This window comes from Scaptodrosophila lebanonensis, unplaced genomic scaffold (assembly GCF_003285725.1).
Source record: "Scaptodrosophila lebanonensis strain 11010-0011.00,11010-0021.00 unplaced genomic scaffold, SlebRS2 tig00001415-arrow-pilon, whole genome shotgun sequence".
NCBI classification, from domain to species: Eukaryota; Metazoa; Arthropoda; class Insecta; order Diptera; family Drosophilidae; genus Scaptodrosophila; species Scaptodrosophila lebanonensis.
Window position 1 is genome coordinate 8,904,010 of NW_022060742.1, and position 27,676 is coordinate 8,931,685.

General features: G+C 38.3%; 4 protein-coding genes across 12 annotated transcripts in view; 1 reads left to right on the plus strand and 3 right to left on the minus strand.

The window, feature by feature from the left end:
* Positions 1-589: 589 nt before the first annotated feature.
* On the minus strand, positions 590-5,986 carry LOC115632948 (tubulin alpha-4 chain). Of its 2 annotated transcripts, none has more exons than XM_030530245.1 (2): positions 5,852-5,986; positions 590-2,038 (listed from the first exon to the last, which is right to left on the minus strand). In XM_030530245.1, exons 1-2 carry the CDS (start codon positions 5,852-5,854, stop codon positions 656-658), a joined length of 1,386 nt encoding a protein of 461 aa, XP_030386105.1. In that variant the 5' UTR covers positions 5,855-5,986; the 3' UTR covers positions 590-655. The 2 variants fall into 2 exon arrangements, with proteins under 2 accessions (XP_030386105.1, XP_030386104.1); XM_030530244.1 differs by lacking the exon at positions 5,852-5,986 and adding an exon at positions 2,128-2,265.
* On the minus strand, positions 2,315-3,636 carry LOC115632951 (UPF0046 protein C25E10.12). Its single transcript, XM_030530247.1, has 2 exons — positions 3,246-3,636; positions 2,315-3,185 (listed from the first exon to the last, which is right to left on the minus strand). Exons 1-2 carry the CDS (start codon positions 3,626-3,628, stop codon positions 2,657-2,659), a joined length of 912 nt encoding a protein of 303 aa, XP_030386107.1. The 5' UTR covers positions 3,629-3,636; the 3' UTR covers positions 2,315-2,656.
* On the minus strand, positions 4,360-5,995 carry LOC115632950 (tubulin alpha-4 chain-like). The gene is made up of 2 exons (XM_030530246.1): positions 5,852-5,995; positions 4,360-5,799 (listed from the first exon to the last, which is right to left on the minus strand). Exons 1-2 carry the CDS (start codon positions 5,852-5,854, stop codon positions 4,417-4,419), a joined length of 1,386 nt encoding a protein of 461 aa, XP_030386106.1. The 5' UTR covers positions 5,855-5,995; the 3' UTR covers positions 4,360-4,416.
* A 1,032-nt stretch (positions 5,996-7,027) lies between these two features.
* LOC115632891 (protein furry) overlaps positions 7,028-27,676 on the plus strand; it is an 81,423-nt gene continuing 60,774 nt past the window's right edge. For 4 of the 8 annotated variants that reach the window (XM_030530173.1, XM_030530175.1, XM_030530176.1 and 1 more), the window contains exons 1-6: positions 7,028-7,310; positions 21,524-23,247; positions 23,306-23,646; positions 23,832-25,312; positions 25,373-25,616; positions 25,802-25,984. In XM_030530173.1, the coding sequence (XP_030386033.1) occupies positions 7,223-7,310; positions 21,524-23,247; positions 23,306-23,646; positions 23,832-25,312; positions 25,373-25,616; positions 25,802-25,984 (4,061 nt within the window). In that variant the 5' untranslated portion in view covers positions 7,028-7,222. Of the gene's footprint in view, positions 7,311-15,100; positions 15,200-21,523; positions 23,248-23,305; positions 23,647-23,831; positions 25,313-25,372; positions 25,617-25,801; positions 25,985-27,676 lie in introns of those variants that run through there. The other 4 variants (XM_030530177.1, XM_030530179.1, XM_030530181.1 and 1 more) reach the window with 3 other exon arrangements.

Sequence of the window (27,676 nt, forward strand, 5' to 3'; positions counted from 1 at the left end):
TTCAGAAACGCGAACAGACCTGCTTATTTCTTATAAATGTTTCGATTAATTTAATTAATAACTTTATAAAAATAGGTAGAATTTACAGCCATTTCATACTTCTGCTTTAAATTTATAAATTGATTCTTAGGAAGAAAGACTTCTTTTCATTTGATTTCAAGTATCATAGTTTTTTTCACAAAAAATAGCACATTTAATATTATTTATTAAATTATAGTTATATTTGTGCACCAATTATGTGGCTTTCTAATATTGGATATGCTAACGCACAAGCGATTGCTCTCTCAAAATTTTTTAATTGAAAAGTATTTTAGTTGGTTACCGCAAATCTGTTCAGATCAATTATCTATTTACGAGTATTATCAAGTACTAAATATTTTCTTAAATATTTAATACTTCCAACTTGAATATTACAAATTGCTTATTTTCTTAAACTATGCTTACTGATGGTGGGAAATATAGTTGCTATACTTGTATATACTGTTCTAGTATTTTCCAGCAATCTCGATTCTCAGTTCGACCCTGTGGTAGCTTGTTCGTTTATGTCTATTTCGACATATTTTATTCCAACCAATATTAACAATAAATCTTTGATAATTGCAACTTTTCATTCAAAATTTATTTACAATACAACAATTTGAATTACGTTCAACGCTTAAAACTCATCCATATCATCGCCATCACCTTCCACGTTATCCGATCCGACTTCTTCGTAGTCGCGTTCCAAGACCGCAATATCATCGCGAGCCTCCGTAAACTCACCCTCCTCCATTCCTTCTCCCACATACCAGTGTACGAAGGCGCGCTTCCTGAACATCAAGTCGAACTTGTATGCCAGATTCGAGAAAGCCACCGATATTGCCGTCGTATTGGACAACATACAGCATGCACGTGCAGTCGGCGCCAAATCCCCATCCGGCACGAAAGCGGGCTTCTCATAATTTATCCCGATCTTGAAACCTGTGGGACACCAGTCCACAAACTGAATATGGCGCTTGGCCTTAATGGCCGACACCGCTGCATTCACATCTTTAGGGACAACATCACCTCTATAAAGCATACAGCAGGCCATATATTGGCCAGCTCGTGGATCACACTTGACCATCATATTAGCCGATTCAAAGCAGGCGTTGGTTAGTGCAGCGATTCCATGCTGCTCATGCGCAGCTCTTGAGGCCGACATTAGAGGAGCGTAGGCCACAAGCGGGAAGTGAATGCGTGGAAAGGGAACCAAGTTCGTTTGGAACTCATTTAGGTCCACATTCATGGAACCATTGAATCGCAACGAGGCAGTTGTCGAGCTCACAATCTGGGCAATCAAACGATTTAGATTGAGATACGCTGGCCTATCTACACCCAAGCTATTATTACAGATGTCATAGATAGCTTCGTTATCCACAATAAAGACACAGTCCGAATGCTCGATGGTTGAGTGTGTGGTCAGTAATGCATTGTATGGCTCCACCACGGCCGTGGACACCTTTGGGGACGGATAGACAGCAAAGTCTAGTTTGCATTTTTTACTGAATTCGCCCGACAGACGCTCAACGAGCAGAGATGTAAATCCAGAGCCTGTACCTCCTCCCAGGGAGTGAAATATGAGAAAGCCTTGGAGACTGTCGCATTGCTCGGATATTTTTTGTAGGCGTGACGTCACTTTATCGATCACCTCCTTGCCAATGGAATAGCGGCCACGCGCATAATTATTAGCCGCATCCTCTTTACCGGAAATCATTTGCTCCGGATGATACAAGTCCCGCATAGGTCCATTGCGCAAATCATCAATAACGGAGGGCTCGAGATCGACGAAAACAGAACGTGGCACCTGTTTTCCTGATCCCGTTTCGTTAAAAAAGGTGCGCGAATCGTTGGCCGAGGTATCATGCCCGGCACTGGCGCTGCTGCCGCTGGCCAGTAGCTCCTCTTTGGTTTTCAGAGTGCCGTCCATATTGATGCCATGCTCTAATAAATATAGTTCCCAACAGGCATTACCGATCTGTATGCCACACTGGCCGATTTGTATGGAGATGACTTCGCGCTGTAAAGAAAGAAACAGCGAGCGCCATTGTTGCACATTGATCGTGAGTGAGTTAGAGTTGATATAAAACATCAAAATCATTTACACACCATTTTGTTTCGCTGGTCGCTGACTGCGCGCTAATTGGCAAATAAGAATAATTTAATTTTTGCACAGTTTAAAAACCAATAGCGCAGCACTTATTTATTTTAAGAGATCTTTCTCTGCGGCCACGCGAATTACAGCAAGCAACTCGATGTGTGAAAGAAAGTTCGATAGCCATTGGAAATATTCCGTTAATTGCAGTGTCGCGACGGTCGCCAACAGAGCTGCAATTAAGACGAGGGTGGCGGGTGCAAAAAAATTGTCTAGACTCGAACTCTAGTTCGATGGGTTCGTAACTTCTTTAATAGTTTAAGAGTCGTTTTTAATTAAGGGAATTTTTTTTTACATTATAATTGTTGAGCTTTTTTCGTTTTAAGGTAATAAATAATAATAATATAAGAGCACCTGCATAATGTTCAATTAAAAACTAACTTAAAATACCTTTGGAGTAGAACTAAAAATCTCATCAAATAAAATCCCTGATTGTTAAACTAAGCTTAAGTTACATCGCGATTTTCATGGCTTGTTATACAATTAATCCTTTTTGACGCCCGGCGGCAGTGTAATATCAAAAACAATCGGCGCGTTATTTGGCAGATAGTTAATATCGCATGTGGACGCATTCACATAAATAACACGCCCGTCGCTCGTTATTCCATAGCCTTCGTGTACGTGTCCGAAAACGTGGTATTTGGGTCGCACGCGTTGCTGCACTGTGGTGAGCAGTTCCACGCAGCCAGCGCGTACTCCAGAGCAGCAAAGATCGCCGTGTCCAACTGGCGGCGTATGCGTGACCAAAATATCGATGCCAGCCGGGATTTGATTCCATTTCTGTAGGCACTGCGGACCGCGTGGTATATTGAAGGCCCAGCGGCAAAATTCTGGCTGCCAAGGCGAACCATAAATGCGAACTCCCCACAACTCCAGCAGTTCGTCCTCGATGTATGTGCAATTTGTCAGCACCTTGCGTATATTTTGCGTTTGTACTGCCTTCTCCAGGTTCTCCTTGGCATTACCCAGTGTGGGCAAATCATCCAATATGGACATGCCCGTGTGTTTTGTTCTGAAATATAAATGAAGATTAGTATGAATTGCTCCAACTATCACTGCCGGCTAAACCAACCGTTCGGCACTTCCTTTGTTCTGGAAAGGATGCGTGAATGTGGGATCGAAGCTGAGTTCATGATTGCCGGCTATAACAATTTTGTGGGCGTGCGGCAGTTGTCCGATCCAATTGTTGAACTCCACCACCTCCTCCAACTGACCACACTTCGTGAAGTCACCGGCATGGATGAAAATATCGCCATCGGGTATATCGAACTTAATGTATGGAGTCAGGGAGTGTGTGTCACTCATACAAACCACTCGGGCTTTATTTGGCGCCACTGTGGTTGTCGGTGGCTTTGTTGTTATCTTGATGACGCGCTGCGTCTTACTGATTTCCTTCCAGGCCGCTGTGGGATCGCTGGTTAGTGGATGCACGCCAATTTCGGATCGATCAGCCATGATTTACTTCCCGTGTTGACGTCACTTTAGACGAACAGCTGAGCCGCCGGCGCTCGGTTCCAGCTGGCAGGTCTGTGTTTTAATATATCCTCAAGCTGGCAACGCCGTAATCCTTGGCGCGTTGCACAGGTTTGAAAAAACACAATTTACTTCAATTGAAATATAAATTATATGTATCATAATTTATGCGGAATAATATAATTAAAGTAAGTTTCCATAAGATTTAGTACTAAATATTAAATTTTTAATTACTACAAGCATTTTTGAACAAAAAATTGACGCATTAAGATTTCGACAAACAATGTTGCAGTGTGAATTAATTTTTTTAAAAGAAATATCAACATAAATAAGTTCTGCACAATTTTCAGATTGTCCAGAAAATTTATAAGGGATACTAAACTTGCTGACTTAATCAAATTACAATTTTATTTAGCTTTAAATATCTATATTTGTTTTAATAAGACTCCATAATAGCAACTGCTCTGGCTTTCAAGTAAAAAGTCATAAACTAATCTTCTTTAATTTATTTCGTTAATAGTATAAAAATAGAGTTATATTGCGATTCAGGTGCTGATTTTTAAGTGAAGGTATTATTGCTATGTACAAATTACCATATTAGTTGATTATTTATTCTGCTGAAAATATCAAAAATCCTTCTATCAGCTTTTAAGCCCCCTAGGCAAGACCTTTGACTAATCTACCAATAAATCCCAACATTAAATCTACATCAGTTGCAACTTTCATGTTACATTTATTAACATTGTTACAATTTGAATAGCGTTCTACGCTTAGTACTCATCCATGTCATCGCCATCATCTTCCACGTTATCCGATCCGACTTCCTCGTAGTCCCGTTCCAAGACCGCAATATCATCACGAGCCTCCGTAAATTCACCCTCCTCCATTCCTTCTCCCACATACCAGTGGACGAAGGCACGCTTCTTGAACATCAAGTCGAACTTGTATGCTAGATTCGAGAAAGCAACCGATATGGCCGTCGTATTGGACAACATACAGCATGCACGAGCAGTCTGCGCCAAATCCCCATCCGGCACGAAAGCGGGCTTCTCATAATTTATCCCGATCTTGAAACCTGTGGGACACCAGTCCACAAACTGAATATGGCGCTTGGCCTTAATGGCCGACACCGCTGCATTCACATCTTTAGGGACAACATCACCTCTATAAAGCATACAGCAGGCCATATATTTGCCAGCTCGTGGATCACACTTGACCATCATATTAGCCGATTCAAAGCAGGCGTTGGTTAGCGCAGCGATTCCATGCTGCTCATGCGCTGCTCTTGAGGCCGACATTAGAGGAGCGTAGGCCACAAGCGGGAAGTGAATGCGGGGAAAGGGAACCAAGTTCGTTTGGAACTCATTTAGGTCCACATTCATGGAACCATTGAATCGCAACGAGGCAGTTGTCGAGCTCACAATCTGGGCAATCAAACGATTTAGATTGAGGTACGCTGGCCTATCTACACCCAAACTATTATTACAGATGTCATAGATAGCTTCGTTATCCACAATAAAGACACAGTCCGAATGCTCGATGGTTGAGTGTGTGGTTAGTAATGCATTGTAGGGTTCCACCACGGCTGTGGACACCTTTGGGGAGGGATAGACAGCAAAGTCTAGTTTGCATTTTTTACTAAACTCATTAGACAAGCCCTCAACGAGCAGCGATGTAAATCCAGATCCCGTACCTCCTCCCAGCGAGTGAAATATGAGAAAGCCTTGGAGACTGTCGCATTGCTCGGATATTTTTTGTAGGCGTGACGTCACTTTATCGATCACCTCCTTGCCAATGGAATAGCGGCCACGCGCATAATTATTAGCCGCATCCTCTTTGCCGGAAATCATTTGCTCCGGATGATACAAGTCCCGCATAGGTCCATTGTGCAAATCATCAATAACGGAGGGCTCGAGATCGACGAAAATAGAACGTGGCACCTGTTTTCCCGATCCCGTTTCGTTAAAAAAGGTGCGCGAATCGTTGGCCGAGGTATCATGTCCGGCACTGGCGCTGCTGCCGCTGGCCAGTAGCTCCTCTTTGGTTTTCAGAGTGCCGTCCATATTGATGCCATGCTCTAATAAATATAGTTCCCAACAGGCATTACCGATCTGTATGCCACACTGGCCGATTTGTATGGAGATGACTTCGCGCTTTAACAAAAGTGGGTTAGGTTTGATATAAGTATGATTTTTATTTACACACCATTTTGTTTTCGCTGGTCGCTGACTGCGCACTAATTGGCAAATAAGAATAATTTAATTTTTGGACAGTTAAAAAAAAAGCTGTGGCAACACAAATATATGTTCAGATATTTATTTTCTGTGGCTAGAACAAGTACGGAAAGCAGCCCGAGGAGGAGTAATGGAAGTTCGATAGCCATTGGAAATATTCCGTTACATTACATACATATGTATAAAGAGGAAATCATGAGGGCTCCAGGGCTGTAATTTAGATGTGGGTGGTGGGTGTGTAAACATTTTAATATCTTTTAGGAGTAATAGTTTACAATTTACAATAAACAAAATATTATTTGTGTAATAAACCTTTTTTATGTCCAATAAAAAATATTTTGTACGCCGGAGGTTCGTATGATACTAGACTTTGTTATAAACGCATGTAAACATTTTTAGCAGTTAAAACTTTGTAAAGTAATAGCAGCAAAAACATTCTACAATATATTAGGATTGAAAAGGCTGTAAAGAAATGTTTATCAAAAGCAGGGAGAAGTTTATTATTAATGGAACTTAGAGAGTGAAGTGTGTAATCAGCAGTTGAATTTAATTTTAGAAGGCTACTCCGATAGCAAGTGTCGATTTAGTGGAAATTGTCGAAGAAACTGCATTTTCATTGATTACTGTTCGGTATGTTTCAATCCTTCCCTAGCCTATACATATGCATTTGTAGTTATGTACATACATAGGAGAACATACCCGTTTTCTCCAATCTGAAACACTGTGAATGCAAAATTAAAAGGGTACTTAAGGTACTTATTTTGCGTCTTAAAAGTGAAAACCAGTTGTTTTCAATAAATTATGTAAAATTATGTTAAGTAAAAATGGACTAACAAGCTTTAAATTAACACCTAAATGCATTTAAATTATTTCGATGATTTTCTGCTAAGCATCGATATCTTGGCATCTCTATTAGGCATGTGACGTCAGTTTGGTAGAAGAACTCAACTACCGGCCGCCCTAACTGTCTGGCAGCGCTGGCATTCTAAACTAGCTTCGAGTTGGCAGCGCCTCCGTCTAAACAAAACTCAGCTGTTTGCTTCGCCGTGGTCTCGTAAAATTTTCATGTACGCGTCTTTAATTATTTTGTAAAAATTTAATTGAATTTTATTTAAAATTAGTTCAACTAATTAGTATTAGTGCTAGTGAGCTAGGGTGCGCAAAGCGGCGCATCTGCGCCGGAGGCGGCTAAAATGTATTTCGTAAATTGAATTACATTGCAAAAAAAAATGGCTGCACTTTCACGGTTTTAGTTTCATGTTGCTTGCGAAAAACAACACAGTGTGTTTGTCTACTTTAACAATTGTGTGTAGTTTGTTAGTGCAAGTGTTTTGTGCAACAAATGGAGCAGTCTTTGGACCTACAAGAAGAGGCCCTGTTTCTCGACGAGCGCAGTAACAGCGGCAACGGCGGTGCAGGTGAGCCTATAAGTAAGTGATAAAAAGTGTTTTGTTTGTTAAATACAAGTACAAAAGTTCTATTTTTGTTTTTGACGCTGCCAAACGGGTGCATGTGCAATATAAATGTATTTTTGTAAATGTTTTCGCTTCTCGTCCGGTCTGGGTGCAGCAACAATCGCAGTACTGTTGCTGACGTCGCAGTTGGCGTCGCTGCTAATTGTTTACGCCCACCTACTAATTGAAGTCTCGCTCTGTGTGCGTGTGTTGGTGTGCTTGTACGCTTGAGTTATCGGGTTGCTATAGCTTCTGTACAGCTCCACTCTCCGCGTCTCCCACCGTGCATTCTCATTTTTCCACCATCAGCTGCTCTCTTTTAGCCCTACGCGTCGGCGCCTTTGCCACTGACCATTAAGCTGTTGTTGTTGTTGTTGGTGTGCGTCTTTATTTCTTAAGTGGATGATTCACTTTGATTGTGGTTTTCTTGCCACCCCACCCCTCCGACCCAATATACAATAAAGATTTTATGACCGTTTTGTGTGCACTTTTGCGCACTCCCAAGTGGGCCGATGGCCACGTGTATATGTGTGTGTGCGTGTGTGAATGTATACATTTTTATTGCTTTTTATGTGACTATTGTTCTTTGAATCTTTGCCATAATTTATTGTTGAAAACTTTGTTTGCGACGCAGTTTTTAAGCTCAGTCTGTGATTTGTTTTCTCTGACAACGGCTCTGATTTACCGTTCCAATAAAATAGGCTTATTGAAACATACACAGATACTTCAAAGGGAGCTCTTGAGCAATTGTAGAAGTTACAAAAGTTATTTTTTTATCACTCAAAAAACTAAGCCTTAAGCCCATTCTTTTTGAATTTATTAAATAAATACTTAATTTTTTCTCTATTTTTGTATTCCCTCTTATCATCTATCACCTTGTGGTCCTTAATAGTTAACACCGGTAGTCAAATATCGCTGTACGCTCGACTTACATATAAGACAACATACCGACTTTCAGGCAGATGTGTATGTATTTTCTGCACTGAACAGAGAGATGATCACCTAATTAACATACAATTTGAATATGACAGGAAGTTGGGGGCTATTCGCAATGCTTAGAATGACCTTTCTGAATCAAAACTATCGCCACATTAGCCACAGTTAATATGAAATATTACCAAATCTTAAATAAGCTAATGGAAAAGCAATACTAAATACATGCATAGAGGTTAGGTTCCTTAACTTCTGCGTTTATAAGACACATAAGTAGATATTGTTTCTAAATCTACATTTTTGCAATAATTACTGCTAGTATTGTTATTTTTATAAAATTTTCAGCGGGAAATATTTGGACGTGCAAACATAGATACCAACGTTTTTTTTTCACCAAGCACACAATATCTTTTATCGAAAAATACGTTAAATTTATGAATTTTTGATCCAAGATGTTGAATAAAATATTTAATTCCAGTTTTCTCACCTACAAATGAAGGCTTTTATAACCATATATGTATGTACATAATGCCAATTCATAAATGCTGATATAGACCATACAAGATTTTATTAGACAATTTTTCGATTTAATTTACATATTTGATTGAAAAGTTCAATGCTGACGTCTTCGAAAAAATCTAAGATTGTACAAGCAGGGATTGATGAAGAAAACGATGAGTAGAACGATATTCTTTCACTATTGATGTTGTATTGATTGCGAGCTTTGAGCAATGTTACGGAATCAAAAAATAAAAATTGCTATAACCTTCGGATAGAGTAGTACAGTGGCTAGAAGTATTGAGAATGAGAATATTTAGTTTTGTTTTTTGGTTAGAAAAGCCAAAAAATTTACTCGCTTTCCCGCTAAAATTTTAAAGAGGTCGCCTTTTATTACAAATTTATGTACACCTTGCTTATCGAGGTCTTCACAACGTGTTATTGATGATGAGTAGTGAATTGATTCTTACTGAATGGGGTATTGACGACTTTGAGGCAGCAATTAACAGGTTGTTTAGTATAAAGTTGTATAAAGTTTTAATAATGCGTTAAGCTTAGTAGTTATATTTGTCATATATGAAAATATATACATATGTATGTTACACTAATAATATTTATAATACTAACGCCGCTCATACCTATTTTTGATATCAATAGGTAATTAGTTTTTCTGCCCATTTTGTGTTGGTTCATTACACGCTGTAGGATTGTGTCTTTATTTTAGTTTCAGTGCCCTTATAATTCCACATAATTCATTAATGGCACGCTTTAGTCACCCATTAACAAATACGTATACACTATTTCATATATATCTCATTCACAAAATGCTACAATAACAGGCGAGCACTCCCCCATAAAAGACACACGTAGAACTCGCCAAAAAAAAAAATGACGCGCGAAAATATAAACCTTGATAATGACATTCACAAAAAGTGACGCCCGGTCAGGCAGATAGTCAGTTAGTCTGTCAGTCAGTCGTTCGTCTGGTCGTGCTTTGGGGCAGTGGCAACGGTGATACAACTTAGGCGTAGAACAGAGGGCGCAACCTGGCAGTTATCCAACGGATTGTAGTGTCGCAAAATTAGAAAATGTTGCTCGCCAATGTCAAATGTCGAGCGTCGCTTCGTTTGGCTTGACTTGACTTGCCGCTACTGTTGAGCGTCATCGCTGGCGTTGCCCCCAAGCTTCCCGTACACCTGTAAAAATTGCATAAGCTGTAAGATTTTTCGTCAACCGAGCGAGCGCACGAACATGTTTTTCGATATCAACGTCAACGTCAGCTGTGTGCTTGCGTCTAAATGTAAATATATTTATATATATATATATACATATATATATATATATGTATGTGTTTATGTGTGAGTGTGCGTGAGTGTCAGTTCCTACAGTAAACACTTTTCTTAGATTTTTTTGGTTGAAAAACATTGAAAACTTTGAATTTGTCAGAAGGGAGCACCTAAAAGAGGATTTTAATAAATTAAATAATAAAGTATTTTGTAGTGCATTTATACTTTTGTTTGATTGCTCACATTTGTAATTTGTGATTAAATAAATTAAAAATATAATTACATTTATACTTACAATTAAAAAAAGCTTTATTTTAAATTTAACGCTCAGCTTAGGCCAATTAATTTTCGAAATAAAAACAATTTATATAATAATGGTTTGCCCAGGCCACAACTAAACAGAAAATGCAGGAAACCTGCATTTTATACTTAAATAGCAGATGAACAATTATTGCAAAAAATCAATCAAAAGCAAACTCTACTCATATTTTTTGATATTTTAAATTTGATATTCTTGAGTATTTAACTCTGAAAATGTTTATAAAATATTTCATTAATAAATATTTAAATTTTACTGATATTTGTTGATATTTTACATTTAATATTTTTGTACCTCAAAAAAATTAAGTATTTAACTCTGAAAATGTTTATAAATATATTTCATTAATCAATATTTCAATTTTATACAACTATCTGATCAAGACGAAACTAACACAAGAAAAACAAGAGAGAACGCTACAGTCGAGCAAGCCCGACAGTGTAATACCCTGTACCCATGTAAACTTCCGTCACTGAGTTATATGCGCCCATAGCAGCAGCAAAAAGAGGAAGAAGAAGAGCGAACTTGTTGCTGCAGTTTGGGGAGGTTGTACTGGCGAGAATTTGTTTTGCTAATAACTTTTCTTAGAATTGACCGAATTGAATAAAATTTTATACAACAGTAGACAATTATATATTAATTATGTGTGCAAAGTTTGGTTTAGGTAGCATTTGAAATGTGGACGGTATTGACGAAATTCTGTAGCGGGGGAAGGGGGGAAAAATTCCAAAAAATAAAATAAACTCGTCCTTACTCGGACCTAGGAAAATCTGGATGCCAACTTTGGTTATTCTAGCTTTTATAGTTTCTGAGATCCTCGCGTTCATCCAGACGGACAGACGGACAGACGGACGGACAGACGGACGGACATGTCTAGATCGATTTCTCTCGTCATGCTGATCAAGAATATATATACTTTATGGGGTCGGAGATGCTTCCTTCTGTATGTTACTTTGCACAAACCTAATATACCCTTTTTACCCTACGGGTACAGGGTATAAAAACCGAAGTGGCTGCAGTTGCAGCGAATTTCAAACAAATAATAAATCGCAATTAAGGTTAAACATTACATACATATGTACATACATTCATATATGTGACAGGTATTCGAAAATCCGCTTTATTAGCTTTCGTTATCTTATATTAACATTGCATATGAAAATGCGTTCATGAGCCTCAAAGGCAGAGTTTTATAGTGTTTTATGAAATTGTATTCTATAATTCTACTTGGGCTGATGAATAAATAACATGAATAATAAACATTTGGTTACATGGCATATAAATTCTGTAGGGTGTGTTCCGCTTAGTGGGTTTCCACTGCAGTTTAGTCAAAGCCGCAATGCTTGAAACAGTTCTCATGCTCATTTGTTTGGGAGCCGTCGTCAATGGTGGAAATTGCAACGCGCGCGCCGTGTAAAGAATTTCACTTTTATCGAGCTGCTCGAGTGTTTTGGTCCTTTGGCGTCCTTGTACGCGTCCACTGTTTGTTTGCCCAGTGTGTATAGTAAGTGTTCGGGTGTACGTGCTCGTGTTTACCAGTCCGGGTGTAAAGTGCGTCGCATTCTCGCGTGTTTGCCATTGCGTGCGTTTTTCTTTTTTTTTTTGTTTTGTTTATTTTGGCTTTTAAAGCCGAAAGTCTGAGTACAGAGGCAGTGCGATTGTTGGTTTGTTGGTCGTATTTAACATTTTTGAATCGTAGTTGTTGTCGTAGGCGTGATGTAATTTACCTATAAGCGGTAAAATGAAATTAGCTAATGGCCTAAGGTTTATTTGGAAAGCACTTTAAGGCTCAAGTGAACTCACAATTGTTGTAAAATAGCGACCAGGTGCTAATTTGTAGCTGCTCACTGTGTTCAACTAATAAGTCTATGTATCACATAAATATTTGCGCAAGTTTCTCGCTCTTAATTTGTAATTTTTGTTGTTGTTTTGTTTGCTGAATGATGAGACCATTTGCGTTTGTTTGTCTGTCGCTCTTGGCGGCTTCTTCCGCTTTCGTTGCAGCTGCTTCTGCTTTAGTTTATAATCAATTTTTAGTTCTTGTTTATTATTAAACAATTCAGATTGTGTATTTTTGCTGTGTGCAAAATGAATTTTCGTCTGCATTGCTGAACGTCATTACAAGACAAACAAAATGTAGTGTTTTATTTAAAAGTGTGTTCGCCACTTTTCTGCTGATTTATGTAAGTTTTTGAGTGTTGGTGTGTGTGGCATATAGTACAAAAACCTGGCATAGTTTGAGGCGCCATCACGTATACGGCTAGTTATACAATGTGTACGGCCTAAGCCAAACGACGACAAAGACGGAAGGCGTCCATCAAACGTTGCCAGCTCAGTCAGCCGCACAAAACCTTCAAACAAAACGAAGAGAGTTACGTGCACGTTGCGTATACGCCGCAATGTACGGACAATAAATGTATGAAAATGCTTTAAGTGGAAAATTTTTGTGGTGCCAAGGGAAAAAGTAATTCGATGGCGCATTTATAGCTAATTGTACAGAGTCATATGTTCACAAGCTTAAACGCTTCAATTTAGTAGATATGGTATGTGCGGCAAATCAAGTGAGCAGCAGCAGCAACAACAATAATGACAACGACAATTTGCACTAATCGTGCTTCGTTTTGTGCATATTATATTTTTTCATACCACGTGTCGTATGTGTAATATATCGTCCATACATAAGTATGTGTGTATACATATAGCGACCATTGCAACTATTTAGGCAACGCTAGCGTCGCTGCTTAAATTGATGTCGACGTCAGGGAACAGCTGTGCATGTTTTGTATTTTCATTTTGCGGCTTTTCTCAATTCGCCGCAGGCAACAGCTGTCCAATTTGCTGCTCTCGTGCTCGCTCTATTACTGCCACTCGCTCTCTCTCTCTCTCTCTCTATCTCTCTCTCACTCTCTCTATCTATCTCTCCCTGTCTGTCGCTCTTCTTTCTCGTACTGCTGTCACGCCGTTAATCATAATTTTAAATAGACAATTATCGTTTGTTACCTTGTTTTGATTTTGTGTTTTCAATTTGCGAGTGAGCGCGCGCGCTTTTTACTACTCATCGTATCGTTGTCGTTTGTTTTTGCCTCGCATGCCTCGTTGATGTTCTTGTTGTTGTTTCTGCTGCTATTTATTATTACTTATTGCTTTATTTGTTTCTGTGCTCACTGACGTACCCTGTCTGGCCGCGGCCTGTTTCGCCGCAGTCGAAATTCGTCGTTACGCTCGCTAGCATTTGCATTTGTTTTTGCGGTTGCGCGTATTAAATTTTTGGGCATTTTTTACTTTTCGATTTTCGTGTTTGTGAAAATATACATAAATATAAAAATAAATAGTACATATGTATATTGGTGGCCCATCGAGGCAACAAGAGCTGTGTGTGAACAATTAGTTGCGTTTTCAAAGGCGTGCCAAAATTGCCTCATTTCTGTAATTTCAAATTGACGTCTAAACGTTTTGTTGTTGTCATCATCATCATGAACATGATCAACATCGGCATTGCTTCCCGATTTGAATGCAAAAGCTGAGCTCATTATTTTTGGCAATTTACAACTGACGACGCGCACGGTTCTGCTTTAAATTAGCATAAATTTTGCTTTCTGAGTGCGCCTGTGTGTGTGTGTGTAAACATTATAAGTTAGAAGTCAGTGCTTATTAAGTCTCATACAAATAATCAGTAAATTCAATTAAAAATAAATAAATCGCAGTCGACGTTCGCTAATCTTTCGTTCTAAGCAACACCAAAACCACCATATAAATTACATTCTTGAAGAATATGTGTGATTACTTTAAAGAAACAAAACAATAATTTCTTTGGCATGATGAAGATTATATACCCTTGCAAGGTCTCTAATTCAATAGATTTGTCTATATACATATTCACCTAAGAACTATATGTATATGTATGTTGTTCTAAAGAAATATAAAATATGTGTCTTAACATGAAGGTTTTTCTTTGTAACATCTATTTTGACAAATCGCTTCGAAAATAAACAACATTTATACAAGTATCGAGGCTTTTTTCGCATCTCATAGATATACTACTATACTATATATGTATGTGTATAATCTTTCGATGCCATTATGACTTCTATATATTATTGTTTAGTCATTGTTTCTAAGAAACTTTGTTATTTCAACTAATAATTTGGCCTTTTACAACAAAGAATTTAATTTGCCTAGCTATAGATAAGTAGACATTTATCTGGTTACCTCGACATAACAATATTCTTATCACAAATGTACGTAGAACATGAGCTTTTTTTTTTTAAATAACAAGCATATGGTCAAAGTTTTAATAACTTTTGCAAGGGTATAAATATATACATATGAAAACATAAAAGCAACTGCGCGAAATCGGCGCTATATTGTGATTAACGTCGCTTGCTTGTCGTCACAGTGACACATTTATGAGGTTTGGCTTTAAATGCCTGCCTTATCAGCCTTAGATGGTCAGACATGGCCAGCAAAAATCAACGTGAATTTAAGCAAAACTATTAAACATACATACACACAAATGTACATACATATGTTTGATTGTGAATCAGATTTTTTTTATTTGCAATGTAGAGAACAGATCTTGCCTTACCATCTGCAACAGAAAATCAACAACAGTTTAATTTGAAAACACAATTGGTTTTTGTGTAAAAAGCTGGCATTAATAATCAATAAAGAATTAGTGCCTTGTTCTTGTGATTGTATGTACTATATGTGTGTCTTATAAACGGCTGTAAATCTGCCTGGATATAATTTTCGTAGCTGTGATTATTTTACAAATTTATGCTCCAGTTTGATGTTATGGAACTTTCAATGGACACCAAAAAAACTAAAAGGTGGGTTTCATCAATTAAGTGTTTTAGAGATAAGTTTTTTTTTATATTGGAAATTGCGTGCAAAATTTATTTTTTAAATAAGTTATTATAGTTTTCAGTTTTCGAAGCCAATACATTTATTACAAACAACTGTAGAAAGACTTGCTCTTACCGGCGACTATACTATGTCTTTTTTTTCTTGTTGCATTTTTTGCGTAAACAAAGAAACAATTTTATGATTAAATCAAACATTATTTAAGAGTCTCCTTTAAATAAATTTTCTACATTAAATTTTCGTTGTCAAGAACATGCCAAAATTTCAACATGTTTTCGTTTTAAACTTTAAGTCATTGCTTCAACCAATGGTGTTGAAAATTGGATTGTTAATAGCAGACATAGTATTATACAATTATTATACATTAAATTCAAGATAGAGTTTGCATATGCAATTGTGAAAGAAACCATGTGATGTGAACTTAGAAAAAGATAATCAAACATATTGACAAAACAGATACGTTTTGCAACTTGTCTCACATTTACAAAGATAACAGAGACCATTGTAGCTTCTTTCCCTGCTTCAGTACAATCGAAATCATCTTTTTATATTTGTAATTAAATTAAACTCATAATTATATTGTAGCTACGCATTTCTACGGTTGGGTATAATCACAGAACCATACTATCTAAATTGTAATTTTAGTCGTCAATATCGGGTTTATATTGAAGTAATGGAAGAATGGGTAATAAGATGCAACTAAATCCTTTATAAAATGTCTGATACTATATTGGGAAATATATTTATCTGTTAAGGCTGCGTCTCAAGTGTGAGTGTTCATCACAGACCCATTTTGATATCCAATGTCCGCCTGTTTATTCGTCTGTATAAACATTCTTGGTATTTAGACATATTCTATTCTTATTATATAGTTGCCATAGGAAAAATTGCTGCCACATAGTTCGATTAATCTGCAAGATTTTGGTGGGTAGTGGGGGTTAGTCAGGTTATAATTTTTTTTTTTAATTGTGGATTAACTAAATTTTCGATTGACCGGACAATTAGGGTATGTTTTTAAATATATTCCTCTTTTCTGATTAATGCCATTTGTGCAGTGTTTATGTGAATGTTAAAACTGATTCAATTAAACCTTTTTAAGCGAACTTATCAACCTAAACAATTTAAAACGAGACTGTTGACACACTTCTGTGAGGTTTGCTTTTATTGTATAAGACCGTGGGCTCTGCCGTTTTCGAAATCCAGGCGTTCATCCAGACAGACGACAGACGGACGTATCTTAATCGATTTGTCCCATCATGCTGATTTAGAACATGTACAAAGTATGTCGAAGATGTTTCCTTCTGCCTGTTATATACTCTGCACAAAGAATCCGAAATGGGAATTAAACATATGTTCGAATTAATGAGTTGTCGCGATTGCAATGTACTTAATTTTATTGTTAAAGATAGTTTGGAAAATTATTTTCATTATTTGTTTACGATTTCAATTACATTCTTGGGCTAAACTAAATCTTTATAGCAATATTTCTTATTTGAAACATTCAGCAAAGAATCCGCACAAATATATACACATATGAATATCTCCCAAGATCATCAGCATCATTTCGGTTTCCCATTATGCTCATTTAAAATTTCGTCGAGGTAGTTGGGAGGCGAAATGAAAAAAATTGCCGCTACTGCAATTTTTTCCTGACCCACTGAATTCTTTCCTCCCCGCCACCGACTGATTTTCTTTTTCCACCCATGTGTTTTTTCCCGCCTTTGTGTTGTTGTTATATTTTTTGGCGCTGCGTCGATGACACATCCAAAGCGCTTTTTTAGTAACAAGACTTGTTGTTGTTGCTATTGGGTGATTTATTTTATTTCTTACTTCTTGGAGAGGCGTTCGCGCTCGCGCTCGTGTTAATATGTTATTAATAATACATATGCGCATATTTCTTTTACGAAATGTCTTTTTGTTGGCTTGTGTGTCGGAATTTTTTTCCTACGCCATTTTCATTAAAAGCATTAAAAATGGGCAAATGTTTAGAAAAGAAAATGGGGATTTGCCGGCATTTTTTCTGCATCATTGGTTTACTTATTTGCCGTATTTCCCTGCATTTCTAGATAATGTAAACACATTTTTTCCAACCGATTCTATTCAGTGCCAAGCAGTTCTATTTGGAAATGTCGAAACTGTTTGACAATTAAATGACCAACACATTTCTGGCGACTTTAAATAGCTTTATATTTCAATGTGTATATACATACACATGCATGTACATATGTAGATGTACTATATAAATATCTATATGAAAGCAAACGTAAATTCTTGTGCTGTGTCTCCGTTATCGCCGCCATCGCCGTGCACTTAAACTTTATCAATTATTCAGAGTCAAACAAACCCTAACCCTGAACTTGTGCCTGCGACCTTTGACAGAACATGTAACGCCTTGTTAGCCTCGAGCTGAGCGCTCGAACAGCTGATGGCCAGCCTTATGACAATGAACAACTTTTTTTTCACATGACATTTTGCGTTATATATTCTATATATTATTTATATTCGCTTGTACATACCTATCTCACACGTTTTAACCCTGAATAGCGCAGAATTTTTGGTATTGTATGTAAGTAGAAATGAATGTTCTTACAAAGAAAGTTAGAAAGGCCCGAAATTTATTTGATTTTTTTAAAGCATGTTGTCTAATGTGTATCTTAATTATAGGTGTATACTTATTTCTCACGATTTTGATATTGATAGACTATTGTGTATCTTAATTATAGGTGTATACTTATTTCTCAGGATTTTGATATTGATAGACTATTGTGAGATTCACAGCACGAGCTCCTTAATGTATAGCTTGGCTACGATAACGGTTATATATACGGTTTGTAATGAACTTGGTCTGCATATGGATAAGACAAGTCTACATGCCAAGTGTGGTGAATCTAGCTGTCAATGTTACGGAGAGATTGACGGACAGACATACGTACATCTCTATATCGATTATCTCGTTAAGTCTTACTCCCTTAGGTCTAGGTAAAAATTTAACACACAGGGCATTCTAAAGTCAAACTCAATTAAAGTCGAGCTACAATCTTATTATTAGGTTTTTTCATTATTTATTAACTTATACAATTTCCGTGCTGTTTGAATACCGGCTTTAGCTTATTTGAAAAATACTTGCTATATAAATAGAAACCGCCCGCAACTCGGGCGTACTTCGGCATGCACTTAAAAAGTAGTCCTCAAAAGACATGGCTATTATTGATTGAATTCATATTTCATCTAATGTAGTATGTACAAGTATGTCTGCATGTGGCATAACATGCCAGCAAGTTCATGAATCTTTGGTTGGTATTCCATTTATAAGTGGTTAAGGAATTTTTTATTGAATTTTGTAAGACACGCGCCAGAAATTCGATATGCTTTAAAGAGTTTTTTTTAGGGGGCATTTGTACTTTTTGGATATCCATAAAATGTTATATAATTTTTTATAAGTCTAATTTATTAATTGGCCGTCTTATATGGGGGTTATAAACAAAGAATTGGATCATATAAGAATGGGTTTTTAGAAAGCTACACATGCAGTCAAGCAAAACAAAATTTCTATAGAAAATTTGATAAAATTCAATACGGTTGTGTATCAGAATTTGTGATGTCATTTTATTGGAAATTTGTATATTTTTCCATAATCGGCAACTGAAAATTGTGAATAGCGGTGGCGGTGGCGCCAAGATAAAAACACAGCAAACACAAATGTTCTTGCTGTTGCTTTAAATACGCATGACAATATGTTGTCTGATTGACTGGCGACACAATGCAATCAATCTATCAATCGGGCCGGCTGTTCAATCAACGTGCAATTTTTATCTGATATGCAGGGTATTCGAAACGTTGTCAACTTTGATAATTACGATATGTACACATGAACAAAGGAAATAAGCATTTGATGATAAGGCGGCTAATTATATTTACATTTGCATTTAAGGCGTGCCTTCTCGTAAGTGTCTGTGTGTGTGTGCGTGTGTGTGTGTGGGGTGAAGGAACGCGTTTTTGGGTAAAAACAAAATAAAAGCAAATGCAAGATAAAAGCTTGTTTTTAGACAAACTCAAAAATATACGTCAGCGGCTTTTAAATTTCATTGTGCGCTCTATTGATAATAAAGTTGATAGTACATATAAGTGGCTTATATTGTTCTTATCGTGCGTTTTCCTTGTTAACCGGACCGCCATAAACAAGTTTTTAAGGTCTTGGAACTAATTGCAATAAAAACGTGCATAAAGGGGTTTTTTGTTGATACTTGTAGTAGACAATTTATGCCTTTAGCTGCACGAGTTAGTACTGGACGCACCCCTGGATTCTACGAGAATATGAAAGCACATGCATGCATTCTTAGTTTCAATCAAGTGGTCTAGCAACTAAAAACCACTTGACCGAACTTCGTGCATCTTTTAACAGCTTTTAATACTATACCTATGTAGTCATCATACATCTTTGTTTATAAACAAAAGTCTCTTTATATGTCTGCGTGTTCATATGTTCATCCATCATAATATTTTGTTGAATAGAAAAACATTGTATCGACTTTTGCAAAATGTTGTATTCTCGGTGTTCCACAATGATAACGAATGCATATTTCTAAAGGGATATAATTAATTAATTTAGGTCCCACTCGTATTTCTGAATTGAAAGAGAAGGGATAATTTCAGTAAATGAATATGAGTATGGTGTTTATAATACGAAACACTGTGCAGAGTGTTCCTTCCAAAAAAATTTAGAAAACCGTTTGAAATAGGATCTATATAATAGTTGGTACTTAGTTGCGGTCACAACCGTTATGCCGTTTCAACCAGAATGCTGATAAATTGCGATTGCTCCAATGCCAAAAAAGTGGTCAAGTTTGTTCCAATTCAGCTCTATAGCGCCAATTACTTCCTCTTGAATTATTTCCTAGCATATACGAGTATGTTTATATTAAGAAATATATATAAATACTTACATTCTTCAATTTTTTAGAATATTCAATGTGGATAAAATTTGTGATGTGTGACTATCAAAATGGGAATAGACCCAATAGGAAATTTAAGCAAATAGGAGCAGGGCCGATTCTAGTTTTAAGGGCTGATTTAAACCTTATATTTCTTGGATTTAAGAACATTTTTAAAGGTCTACAGACAGACGAACAGATGCGAATTGTGCATCATAGCGACTCATATCGTTTTACTGCCAACAAATTTCTATAGGGCTTTCGAATCGAATAAAAAATTTTTTTCATTTTTTGCCATCAGGAAAGTGTTTTCATAAAATCTGTAAATAAGCCTTTACATAAGTTAATTTTGGGTTTTGTATATAGCAAGTGTAGTTCTGATTTTAATAAAAGGAAGAACTGCTAATTTTCAGCAATGAGAGAATAGGCGTCTGTATAGCATATTAAAAATAATATACTCCTGAAAATGTGTTTCTCCTTTTAAATAACAAATAACAAATCGTACTTGTGCCAGCCATATGACTAACAGACCTCCAAGGTCTTTGTAATGCCACAAACATTTCCAATATATAGTATCTTCTATACACAAATATGCTCAGCATAATGAGACTAGCCGATATAAATATGTTCGTCTGTCCGTCCGTATGAATATCGATATCTTTTGAGTGAAAAATGCTAGAGAAACCAAACATGGTTTGTATGCACAATAAGTTATTCCCAAATCTCATATAGCTCAGTTATTTTATAAAGCTGCCACAGGAACGAGCGATTGAGAAATTACCGTTAAAACTATAAACTTACAGGTCTTTCACATTTGATGTTTATTGTTTTCTTTTATGCATTACTATATTCTGAAGTTTCTTCAAAATGGTAGCCCTATATACTCGTATTACAGTTCCAATATGAATGATCTGTGTACTAAAGTTAATTTAAATTAATTTGATGGCCGTGGGTGTGGGGATGGGTACAGGGGTATAAAAAAGTCAAGCGACTTTAACGTTCTAATTGTATGTTTTGTGTTTTATTTTACAGATTTCATTCGTAGGCGTGTCTTTTGAAAGTGAGCAAAAGGCTGAGTTTGGTATAAATAACTAAAATTTCAACTGTTTAGAGCATTTTTCTCATAAGCGCTAATTTTTGCATTTGCTTTTCTATTTAGTTGCTGTTGTTATGTGAATTTTGGGTGTACGAGTATGTGTATAGTATATTGCCAATGAGTGTGTTGTGCTGTTGTAGTTGGCACAATGAATCATTTGTAGATTGTGTGTAGTATGGGGTTAGTTGTAATGTAAGCCTGAAATGATAACGCAACGCGATTTCTAATGTGTATTTTTGTTGAAATATATATTCCAATAACAGGCACAAGTCAAAACCCAAATGAGCAACACGTGAGTGAGGCTACAATAGTTGTTGCAGCTGGCGGTGGCAGCGGAGGTGTTGGCGTTGGAGGCGGAGGTGGTGCTTGCTCACCGGCTACCAGCATTAGTCCGACAACAATAATAACAACAACAACAGCAGCGGCAGTCGCGACAGCTGCGTTAAATACAACGCCCACAAAAAGTCCACAGGCACAGCCGAGGGTAGGTGGTGGAGGAGCAGGAGGAGCATCAACACCGTACTATGAAGATGGTTATCAGCCGCAACAACAACAACAACAACTGGCGGGCAGTGATAACGGCAATCAGCAACAACAGCAACAGCAACAGCGTTGCGAGGAGGGACAGCTGGAGAGCAGTGGCTCAACATCCACACAACGTCATTCCATAAATTCCAACGAGTTCAGCTCGACACCGAAAGGCACAACAACAGCGTCCCGCAATGGTCTCAATGGTGGCGGCGGTGGTGGTGGACCAGCCAGCGGTACAAGTTCGCCAATAAATTATCAAATACTGAGTAGCGTGCACGATGAATATCCCTACAGCATAGAGTATGAGTCACAGCAACAGCTACATCAACAACAACAACAACAACAACATCAGCAGCAACAGCAACAACACTCGCCACAACTTGCAGCAACAACATCATCAGTTCATAATTTGGAACATTCGAGTGCCAGCAGCTATAGTGCGAATCGGCAGAGTTACGTTTCACCGCCGGCCATTGCCGCAGTGCCGCCCTCATTGCTAATTCCTCAGCGACAATCGCTGCTGCCTTGGGGCACAAATTCTCGGAGTTCGATCATAAACGTGCTGCCCACATATAGTCAAGCAGAAATGCCAGCCTTAGCCGCAATGTCCACAGCCTCTGGCAACGAGCTAATAGCTCCAAGGCCAGGTGAGATAGTGATGCGAAATCTATTTAGTGATTTCACAGCCCAGGCGGAGAAGAAAATAGAGCTGGTTATGCTGGAGAGCGCCGATAAGAATCTGTCGAAATTATTGCAGCGTGGCGAGGATCAGCAATTTGATCAATTGCTGTCGGCTCTCGGTTCGGTGGCTGAGCACTGTCTGCCTTCGTTGCTGCAAACACTGCTGGCTTGGCACCGTCGACAACTTTCGGATATGGAAATAAAGAACGATCTCAAGCGCTTGGACAAGCCGCTGACAAGCGCGCAATCGGCGCAGAAACCTGGCGTTGATTTGGATTTGCAGCTGCAGAGACGCGAGGCGGCTGTGGAGTTCATTTTTTGTTTGGCACTTATCGAGATACTCAAACAGTTGCCGTTTCATCCTGGCCACGAGGATCTGGTGCGCAGCATTGAGAATCTGGCCTTCAAGCATTTCAAGTATAAGGATGCTCTCCAAAATAATCCCAATGCCCACAATATACACATCATTGCGGATCTGTATGCGGAGGTAATTGGCGTGTTGGCCCAAAGCCGCTTTGCATCGGTGCGTAAGCGTTTCATGAGCGAACTGAAAGAGCTTCGCGGGAAGGAGGTGTCCACCACCACTACACAGAGCATCATCAGCCTGCTGATGGGCATGAAATTCTTTCGCGTCAAAATGGTGCCGATCGAAGAGTTTGAGGCGTCATTTCAGTTCATGCACGAATGTGGTCAGTACTTTTTGGAGGTGAAGGATAAGGATATCAAACATGCTTTAGCTGGACTCTTTGTGGAGATACTGGTGCCAGTGGCAGCGGTAAGTTCTATACGATATGCTTCAGTTTCTTCACTTCTCACTCTTTCTTTCGCTGCAGGCTGTAAAGAACGAGGTGAATGTGCCCTGTGTGAAGAACTTCGTGGAGCTACTCTATGTGCAAACTTTGGATGCTTCGACCAAGTCAAAGCATCGTTTAGCGCTCTTTCCCCTGGTCACCTGTCTGTTGTGTGTGTCGCAGAAGACCTTCTTTTTGACCAATTGGCATTACTTTTTGGCCATGTGTCTGAGCAATCTAAAGAATCGTGATCCCAAGATGAGTCGCGTGGCTCTGGAGTCCCTCTATCGTCTCCTATGGGTGTATATGATACGCATTAAGTGTGAATCCAATTCGGCAACACATTCGCGACTGCAGAGCATTGTGAATTCACTTTTTCCCAAGTAAGTAGATTACGTCATGGTCAGAAGGGGAAATATTTTGCACACAAATTGCACAAATTTCTCAAGAATATTACTTCGTATTCAACAAACTAATTGTGGAAGAACATATATGTGTGTGCAAATTATTTACCTTAAAAATGGAAGAATATGCAAAACTATGTATTTTAAATGGCATTTCTTTGCAGGGGTTCCAAGGGTGTTGTTCCACGCGACACACCTCTGAATATTTTTGTCAAGATCATTCAGTTTATAGCGCAGGAGCGTTTGGATTTCGCGATGCGTGAAATTGTCTACGATTTGTTGTGTGTGGGTCGATCCATAAAGCTTATACTGAATCCGGAACGTATGAGCATTGGACTGCGTGCTTTTCTCGTCGTTGCCGACGCGCTGCAGCAAAAGGATGGCGAACCACCCATGCCCCGCACTGTGCCTGTCCTGCCCTCTGGCAATACACTGCGCGTTAAGAAAACTTACATTAATAAAATGCTTACGGACGATACTGCACGCAGCATTGGCATGTCCACATACTTTCCGCATGTGCGTCGCGTCTTTGTCGATATATTGCGTGCCTTGGATGTGCATTATGGCCGGCCATTGATGATGACCAATACGCAGAACCAGAATAAGGAGCCCGACGAGATGTTGTCCGGCGAACGTAAGCCTCGGATTGATTTGTTTCGCACGTGCGTGGCTGCCGTGCCGCGTCTCATACCCGACACGATGACAGCTCAAGAGCTGGTGGATCTGCTCTCTCGTCTAACTGTGCACATGGACGAGGAGCTGCGCATATTGACACACCAATCGTTGCAGACGCTGGTCATCGACTTTCCGGATTGGCGTCAGGATGTCGTGCACGGTTACACACAGTTTCTGGTGCGCGATGTCACCGACACCTATCCGCAATTGTTGGAGAACTGTACGCGCATTCTGTTTGTGTTCCTAAACATATGGCGTTGCGCTATTTATATTAATGGCACGACAGCAGGTGGTGCCACCACCGGCAGTGCTGGTGGCCCCGCTGGGGTAGCTGGTGGTGGTGCCGTTGCTGGCATGGGTGGTACTGCTGCTGCTAGTCAACTGAAGCCCACCACCGCTGTTACTGGCGTAAATGTGGTGACAACCACGAATGTTATCCAAACAACTGCCGCTGTTGCTTCGCCTCCGAATACGACGCATCTTCTTCAGAGCGCCATTGGCAAGGAGACCACCAGCAGCCAGTTGTCCAGCAACAAACAGCAGCATCTGAATACCGCGTCCAGTGCCGCATCCAGCATAACCACATCGAGTGGCATGTCGAGCATTACGCAGCACACGGTGCTCAACATGAGCGCCGATGTCGGCAAGAAGAACGAGATACCGCTCATGACTACGCTGCACTTTGTCGAGGGCTTCGCTTTGGTGCTGCTCTGCAATTACAGGCCATATTTGCGTAAATTGGCCGCCATGATCCTCAAAGAGGTGAAGAATCTTATGCGTGCTTTGGGTATACCGGAAACAGAACCCCCACTCATCGATGTTATGGATCGTTGCTGTCCGCAAATAATTGAGCGCTGTTTGCCTTTATTGCCGCAAACGGAGAAGACGGCCATACTGAATGCGAATTGCATTGATCTGCAATGGATAGCCGAACGTACCAGCGGTGTTTGGCTCGCTGGTCTCACTGATGGTAAGCAGAAGTTACAATATATTGATTTCCTATAGTAATTACTGTTTCCTTTTTCCCCAGACAACTCGAAATCCTCCACCTCGACGCTCAATCTCTCGCAGTCAAGTGGCACAGCGGCCGCTGCTGCCACAGCTGCAGCAAATTCGGCTAGCTCATCACAACAACAATTCGATCCTTGGGCCACTTGTCTTTTTGGCCTTCTCGAACGGCCTCGCATTTTGCAGCAATGCCCTTCAGCAGTGGCGCAGGCCTGGCCCATTTGCTATGCCCGTCTAAATGCACTCTACAGTGTCATAGATCCAACGTAAGTAATTTCCGATTGATGGAAAATATAAAAAATACAATTAAGCCATAAAATATAAATCCAAAAAAAACTTTGTTTTTGGAAAAAGTATTGCTTTTAATTGAAGTAAAAATAATAAACATATAATTGATAATTATTATAATTACCTTATCTATTTCTTATTCCCAATATATTTTATTCACCAGTCCTGTCAGTGATAATCGCGCCTCTTTATTACGCGGCTCAGCACCTACAAAGAAAATGCCCACCGAAAGCCAAAGGGATTCGTATTTGCGTCTATGGCGGAACCAAGTGGCCTGTGCCATGCGTCTGGTTCCCCAAATACCCAGCGTGGCTGTCCGATGTGCTTCGCCCGATCTAAGCTTGAGGTAAGTCAAAATTCGGATAGCATTAATAACAAATCACAACAAAAACATATCAGCATTCTCAGTCCATTTCGTGTGTCAGTTTTTAACTAAGCAATTCTACTATTCATAGTACTAGTCCCAATTCCTTAAGCCCTAAATGTTTGCAAATATCCCTGCATGTAAATCACTACATTCTCTGTTTTTTTTTAACTATAACTGAACTGAATGGACAATTGACTTCAATAGATAAGTATTGTCAAAAACAATCAATAGATAAGTATTGTCAAAACCCCAAATGTCAAATATTTCCTACACGTAGTACCGAAAACTTCACAATTCCGCATTGGTTTTTGGAATTTATAAACGATAATAAATTGTAGTATAAAATATATTAAAGTGACATGCGTATTGAATTTAATAAAACTGAACAAATTCTGGGCTTTCTTTCCCGTATTTGATTAAAAGTTTTAAAAATAAAATGAATTAAAGTAACATTTTTCCAATTCCACAATTCGACCTACGTTTTAAACTGAAAACTTTTTTAAGCATGTTTGAAGTTTTGCTGTTTAAATGAATCGCTTTATTGGGATAATGAGGATGTTCAATGTATATCTGTTGCACCCATGATTATAAGACTGAATAATCAAATAATAAATTATTGCGAATTAATGTTTGATTTGAAATAAATTCATTTGATGATGCGGAATTGCGTGAGCTCGGTTTTACTCTGACTGCGTGTTTCCGCAATCAACAAATTAAATATATTTAAAAAATGGAAACAATGTCGTCGATTAAGATTTACTTAGAAATGAAATTAAACCAAAACTCGCGAATTACTTTTAAATTCACTCATTCCAACGCGAAGCACTCAAAACTGCATATTTGAATGAAAACTAACAAATAAAATTATACAAATTAGATATAGATTCTAATTTAGCAAAAACTTTTCTTATTTAAATGGTTTAATTGCCTGATATCTAAATAGAAAGGTTTTCACAGCTTGTGAATTCAAATCACAATTGCCTTATGACAATAGGAATTTGGAAGTGCATAGCAATACAAAATTATATTGTAAGTAATTTTATTGTTGTTTAACATTTTACATTCCAATGACTATTGATGCCTCGTTGAATAAGGCATTTATATGCAGACACATGTACATATCCTTACCTATTTGTATGAAATTGTGTCTGCAACTGCACGTGTACGCGTGTTGGTTTTGGGAATGTGATATCTGTTTTAATACATTCGCATTTTATTGAAAATGTCTATTTGTTTGTCAGGTGTACCTTCTAACAATAAATTCACACTCAATTCCACACATGCGTACAGAAAACGCACATCAACACATCAACGCTATACAAATATGCAAATATATATTGCAATATCTGCATAAAATGCAAACTTAGCAGTCAGCTGCATATACAAGTATTGGACAGCATAAGAATAACAAAATATTTGCAAGCAAACACTCGAACATGAAATTATTCTAATTGAAATTATTTGTTTCGTGTTTTGTGGCCATTCTTTGCTTATTTCCATTCAAGTTATTTTCAGATCTGTAATTAAAAATGTGCATATTGCACAAAATCATATATGTATGTTTTATCATCGAAGTCGCTCATTCGCCGTGTTGTCCTAAGGGTGTGTAAATAAGCTTCATCAAATTTTTCAATTCTATTCGTTGTGTCTATCAAGTACCGTTATTAACTA